This window comes from Littorina saxatilis, linkage group LG3, assembly GCF_037325665.1.
Source record: "Littorina saxatilis isolate snail1 linkage group LG3, US_GU_Lsax_2.0, whole genome shotgun sequence".
NCBI classification, from domain to species: Eukaryota; Metazoa; Mollusca; class Gastropoda; order Littorinimorpha; family Littorinidae; genus Littorina; species Littorina saxatilis.
The window spans coordinates 4,457,124-4,463,592 of record NC_090247.1 but is presented as its reverse complement, the minus strand read 5'-3'; the positions used below and the strand labels follow the sequence as shown (position 1 = coordinate 4,463,592).

General features: G+C 40.7%; 1 protein-coding gene across 1 annotated transcript in view; it reads left to right on the top strand.

Annotated features, from left to right (window-relative positions):
• LOC138961444 (uncharacterized) overlaps window positions 1-6,222 on the top strand; it is a 36,508-nt gene extending 30,286 nt beyond the window's left edge. The window contains exons 10-15 of the mRNA XM_070333094.1: window positions 349-533; window positions 1,300-1,338; window positions 2,755-2,849; window positions 3,742-3,892; window positions 4,598-4,825; window positions 5,499-6,222. Coding sequence (XP_070189195.1) covers window positions 349-533; window positions 1,300-1,338; window positions 2,755-2,849; window positions 3,742-3,892; window positions 4,598-4,825; window positions 5,499-5,920 — 1,120 coding nt within the window. The 3' untranslated portion in view covers window positions 5,921-6,222. The remainder of the gene's footprint in view (window positions 1-348; window positions 534-1,299; window positions 1,339-2,754; window positions 2,850-3,741; window positions 3,893-4,597; window positions 4,826-5,498) is intronic.
• Window positions 6,223-6,469: the final 247 nt, after the last annotated feature.

The following is a 6,469-nucleotide window of genomic DNA, read 5'->3' as shown; positions in this document are numbered from 1 at the left end:
AAAGGAATGCAAATAAAATGACAAGAAAAGAATTGAAGACATAAAGTGCCTGCGCGGATCTAACGTAATTTACAAGGTGGTTAAAACGGGAATCTCAATATCTGTAATGCCAATCTACCAATTCACTGAGTATCATCGTGTTTTTTTGTTTGTTTGTTGTTGTTGGTTTTTACGATTTTTTTCTTTTTTTATGTGACCGTTTGTGCAGATAGTTATTATCACTTCACTGAATATCCAACTGTTAGGTTTATTCATTCGAGGCTCACAAATTGACTGAATATAATATCAGAGACATATGTATGTCTCTGATAATATATATTGAAGCAACTTGTAACTTTTCTTGTGCAGCAACGAGACCTATAGCCTTGGCACTGTCTTCATGCCCGACTCGTGTCGTGTGTGCACGTGCAACTCGAGTCACGTGGGTCACGTGCAGGGCGTGGTGGAGTGTACACGTCTCGTGTGTCCCGAGGTGCCCAAATATTGCACCAACGTTACCACGCCTCAAGGAGCCTGCTGCCCTGTTTGTAACGGTAAATTAGACCTGAATGTTGCTGATTGTTTTAATTTCGCTGGTTGAAAAGTTCGGTCAATTAGACATGAATATGCTGATTGTTTTAATTTCGTTGGTTGAAAAGTTCGGTCAATTAGACCTGAATGTTGCTGATTGTTTTAATTTCGCTGGTTGAAAAGTTCGGTCAATTAGACATGAATATGCTGATTGTTTTAATTTCGTTGGTTGAAAAGTTCGGTCAATTAGACATGAATATGCTGATTGTTTTAATTTCGTTGGTTGAAAAGTTCGGTCAATTAGACCTGCATGTTGCTGATTGTACTCACTCGTTAGGTGACAAAGTTGTTGCTGTTGTTAGCTGATTAAAGACCCCCCCCCCCCCCCCCCCCCTGCCTCGTGTAAGCAATTCGTCTTACAGTCTCAGATCAGGTGAGGCTTTCACATGGGATGAGACCATCCCTCCACTTGGTCAGCTACCAAAAATCAACACCTTGACTGCTTGCTGTGGTGATGTGTGATTTTGTAATGAATACATTTTTTTTTAAAGGCAATAATGCCTTTCAAAACCTTTGCAAAATTAATTCTTAAAAAAATACTACTGTGCACGGACAGCACCCAGGCTGTTCATTTTGGGTATGTGACCAAGTGGAGGGATTGTCTTATCGCATGTGAAAGCATGATGATGATGATGATGATGATGATGATGATGATGATGATGATGATGATGATGATGATGATGATGATGATGATGATGATGATGACTTTTTCCTCCTTATTTTTTTTAGATGATCCGGATGTTGCCATGTGCGCTGGAAACTACACATGTAAGTACTATTTTATATTAATATTTCTCAATATTGACATATCATGTGTGCTGTCTCTCCCAAAATTAACGCCCACTGTGAAGACAGTGCGTTTACGTGATCGATGTTCAACCGACTTCCAGCAGCCTTGTGAACAATTTTATTCAGTACAAAATCCGTAGAAAACTGTTACAGCAGTGCAGTCGATTTTCATTTAGCTTCTCTAATCCAGACTCTGGAGTCATGTGACAAAATTGAGCCAATGGAAGAAGGCGCACAAAGTCAGCTGCACGTGCCTGCAAATAGGGAGCACGTCGGTCACGTTAAGTCACTTCCAAATGCACGACAAAGTTAAACAGTGCCCAATTGGAGTTTGAAATCGGACGAAAGTCGAATGAGAGTTAGTTGAAAGTCGGGAGTACGGTACTGCATGTTCACAAGGCCGATTTTTCGTCGATCTTGTCTGGCCAACTTCTCTTTTTTATATTTAGTCAAGTTTTGACTAAATATTTTAACGTAGAGGGGGGAATCGAGACGAGGGTCGTGGTGTATGTGTGTGTGTGTGTGTGTGTGTGTGTGTGTGTGTGTGTGTCTGTCTGTCTGTGTGTGTGTGTAGAGCGATTCAGACTAAACTACTGGACCGATCTTTATGAAATTTGACATGAGAGTTCCTGGGTATGAAATCCCCGAACGTTTTTTTCATTTTTTTGATAAATGTCTTTGATGACGTCATATCCGGCTTTTCGTGAAAGTTGAGGCGGCACTGTCACGCCCTCATTTTTCAACCAAATTGGTTGAAATTTTGGTCAAGTAATCTTCGACGAAGCCCGGGGTTCGGTATTGCATTTCAGCGTGGTGGCTTAAAAAATAATTAATGACTTTGGTCATTAAAAATCGGAAAATTTAAAAAAAAAATAAAAATTTATAAAACGATCCAAATTTACGTTTATTTTATTCTCCATCATTTGCTGATTCCAAAAACATATAAATATGTTATATTCGAATTAAAAACAAGCTCTGAAAATTAAATATATAAAAATTATTATCAAAATTAAATTGTCCAAATCAATTTAAAAACACTTTCATCTTATTCCTTGTCGGTTCCTGATTCCAAAAACATATAGATATGATATGTTTGGATTAAAAACACGCTCAGAAAGTTAAAACAAAGAGAGGTACAGAAAAGCGTGCTATCCTTCTTAGCGCAACTACTACCCCGCTCTTCTTGTCAATTTCACTGCCTTTGCCATGAGCGGTGGCCTGACGATGCTACGAGTAAAATGGCATTGCGTTCAGTTTCATTCTGTGAGTTCGACAGCTACTTGACTAAATATTGTATTTTCGCCTTACGCGACTTGTTTTTTCTTTTTGGTGGCCAACTTCTTGAAAAGAGTACAGCCGTGAATTTAATAATCACACAAATGACAATGTTTGCAGACCCGTATTTCCTCAACTGTCCCGAGGAAATGGTGGTGATAGACGTGTCTGAGAACAGCGACGAGGCGCAAGTCAACTTCGACCTCCAGGCCAAGGTTGGTTCATTGGTTTTTGTGTTTTTTTTTTTACCCTCTCTTGAGCAGATGTTGCGATCCGAGACCGATGGAAGGTTGTTTTTGATCTCGGTTCGTGTTTTAAGCTCTATGCTTAAACTATTTACATTCAGGTCTATCACTGTGAAAAGAAAGTTCTGAAAAGTTCATAAGCCTTCACATTTGTTACTTCAAATGTATTAAAAAGAATCTTGATCTCCTTTAACAAGTTTAAATCTCGATCTCTTTTAAGAAGTAAGAAATGTTGATCTCCTTTTAAAAATAAAAAAAAAGCTTGATCTCCTTTAAAAAGTTTTAAAAAATCTCGATCTCTTTTTAAGAAATTAAAAATCTTGATCTCCTTTACAAAGTTAAACAATCTGCATCTCTTTTTAAGAAATTAAAAAGCTTGATCTCCTTTACAAAGTTAAACAATCTGGATCTCTTTTTAAGAAATTAAAAAGCTTGATCTCCTTTACAAAGTTAAACAATCTGCATCTCTTTTTAAGAAATTAAAAAGCTTGATCTCCTTTACAAAGTTAAACAATCTGGATCTCTTTTTAAGAAATTAAAAAGCTTGATCTCCTTTACAAAGTTAAACAATCTGGATCTCTTTTTAAGAAATTAAAAATCTTGATCTCCTTTACAAAGTTAAACAATCTGCATCTCTTTTTAAGAAATTAAAAAGCTTGATCTCCTTTACAAAGTTAAACAATCTGGATCTCTTTTTAAGAAATTAAAAAGCTTGATCTCCTTTACAAAGTTAAACAATCTGGATCTCTTTTTAAGAAATTAAAAAGCTTGATCTCCTTTAAAAAGTTAAAGATCTCGATCTCTTTTTAAGAAATTAAAAATCTTGATCTCCTTTACAAAGTGAAATATTGTGTCCCCCAAGGATTGCAAGGGAGACAAGCTGGACGTGTACATGGCGGACAACTACCTGTATGCCGGGGTGGGGGAGGAGAACTTTCAGATGACCTCTGCCACCACCGCCCGAGACGGCAAGGGCAACTTTGCTGAGTGCGTCTTCCACGTCCGTGTCAGAGGTAAGTGTTGGTTGGCTGGTTGATTCTTAAGGTCCCTTCAACCTATTAGGCTTTGCGATACCGATTCAGTTTGTTTCCGTTGTCATATGTGTGACCCTCCACGTCGAAATGAGTCGCATGTCACCTGGCGCGGTTCTGCGCTAGGCTTAATATATAAGTCCGGGGAGTGTCTGGTAACAGTGTGAGGGTCACCTTAGTCACAGGCTTATAACTCAAACAGTTTTCGTTTTTTTCTGAAACGGTTTTAACCACTGGATAGAGCATAACAAACTTGTTAAGAAAATGTAAAAATATGAAAATCATGCAACGGTGACATGCGACTCATTTCGTGGTGGAGGGTCACATTTGATGGTGGTCTCCGTGTTTGAAAGTATTTGTATTTAGGTCACAGTAAAATGAAGAAGGTTTGAAAAATAAGATACGTACGTATACCCTGGCCCCCTCAGCCTCACCCCCACCCGATAAAAAAGTTAAACATAACTTGCTGAGATTGGTATATGTATTCCATGAGAACTAAAATCACCAATGATTTTCTTTTTCCTGTCTTGGTAGAGCTGATTCCGTTGTTCTTATTGCTGCTGTTTTTATTTGTGGACGTTGATGTCGTTGAGATCAAACGAAGTAACTTGTTGTTTGTACGTGTACCTGCAATTTCCTTTCCGGTCAATACTTACACAATATCATTGAATTTGTTTTCTCTGGCAGACATATACCCGCCCGAATTCCTAACGTGCCCGTCGGATTTTACCGAGCCTGCTCCCGGACCGGTGACGTGGGAGATTCCCGTGGCCCGAGACAACGTTGGTCTGGCTATTCCGCCTACCTCCCGCCGGCATCCCGGGGACAAAATGGCCGCCGGAGAGTACATGATCGAATACTGGGCGGAAGACTATCAGGGCAATATCGCTCGATGCTCTTTCGTTGTCACTGTTGGTGAGTCTAACGTTTCCTTTCGTTGTCACTGTTGGTGAGTCTAACGTTTCCTTTCGTTGTCACTGTTGGTGAGTCTAACGTTTCCTTTCGTTGTCACTGTTGGTGAGTCTAACGTTTCCTTTCGTTGTCACTGTTGGTGAGTCTAACGTTTCCTTTCGACTGTGAAACCTGATTTTTTTGTTCTAGTATGACAAGAAGCCATATATGTTGTTGTTTTGGTGTGTGTGTGTGTGTGTGTGTGTGTGTGTGTGTGTGTGTGTGTGTGTGTGTGTGTGTGTTTTCTTCTTTTTTTTTTATCTATCTCGGATTTGATTATGTCGGATTTGATTAGACCTAATTGTCTTATGGATTGGTACCACGGGCCAGTATGCCTGCATGTGTTTGTGGTTTTTTTTTAATCTCAAAAACTTTGTGTACACTGGTTCTTATTTTTTTCATGATCTTTTCTTGCAAGTATAAGGCACACTCAAAATAGGTAATTGTCTGAATGGGTGCTTATACGCCACACAGTTTCCTGAAGGAGTGTGCATACCATTGAGATGAAAGGTAGATTCCTTCCTGTGTAAACCCTCTTGCAAATCACTAAGAATCTGTCCACACGGGAACAGATATGATAAGTAGTAGTCAAGAATCGACAAAATGGAAACTAACCAGAAGTGTCTCCAACTTTCAGCTGGCTTCCACGAAGCCCTAACTCCGAGCCGTCACATCGGAGGTAACGTAGCGGGTGGTGACGGGGTACACCACCCCAGCCACGAACACCCCCAGCCCCTTCCGCACTCCCACGCCTCCATCTCCATTGGAATCGGCATCTCCACCACCCTCCTTGTCGTCGTTCTCATCGCCCTCGCTCTCCTCTTCTACCGTCGTCAGCGGAACCAGAGAAACGCCTCTGCTTCTGGGGCATCGGTTACCCGGGAAACGGGTATGGGCTGGAACAACGGCGGGAGGAGCCACTGTCCCCCGCAGTACTCTCTGCCCCCCGATGACATCATGTCTCCCCCCATGTACAGCCGGTCGAATGAGATGATGGGCACGGCCAGCGGAGGCATGCAGGAGGCCGAAGAGCTGCCCTCCAAGAGTCCGTTCTCGTAGAGCATATGCTTTGCTTTGTTTTTCTCATGTGAAGACATAGTAGTATTTGGCCTTCCAAGGGTTCGTTTTCGTAGAGAATTGGGGTCTTTTTTTCATGTGAAGACATAGTAGTATTTGGCCTTCCAAGGGTTCGTTTTCGTAGAGAATTGGGGTCTTTTTTTCATGTGAAGACATAGTAGTATTTGGCCTTCCAAGGGTTCGTTTTCGTAGAGAATTGGGGTCTTTTTTTCGTGTGAAGACATGGTAGTATTTGGCCTTCCAAGGGTTCGTTTTCGTAGAGAATTGGGGTCTTTTTTTCATGTGAAGACTTAGTAGTATTTGGCCTTCCAAGGGTTCGTTTTCGTAGAGAATTGGGGTCTTTTTTTCATGTGAAGACTTAGTAGTATTTGGCCTTCCAAGGGTTCGTTTTCGTAGAGAATTGGGGTCTTTTTTTCATGTGAAGACTTAGTAGTATTTGGCCTTCCAAGGGTTCGTTTTCGTAGAGAATTGGGGTCTTTTTTTCATGTGAAGACATGGTAGTATTTGGCCTTCCAAGGGTTCGTTTTCGTA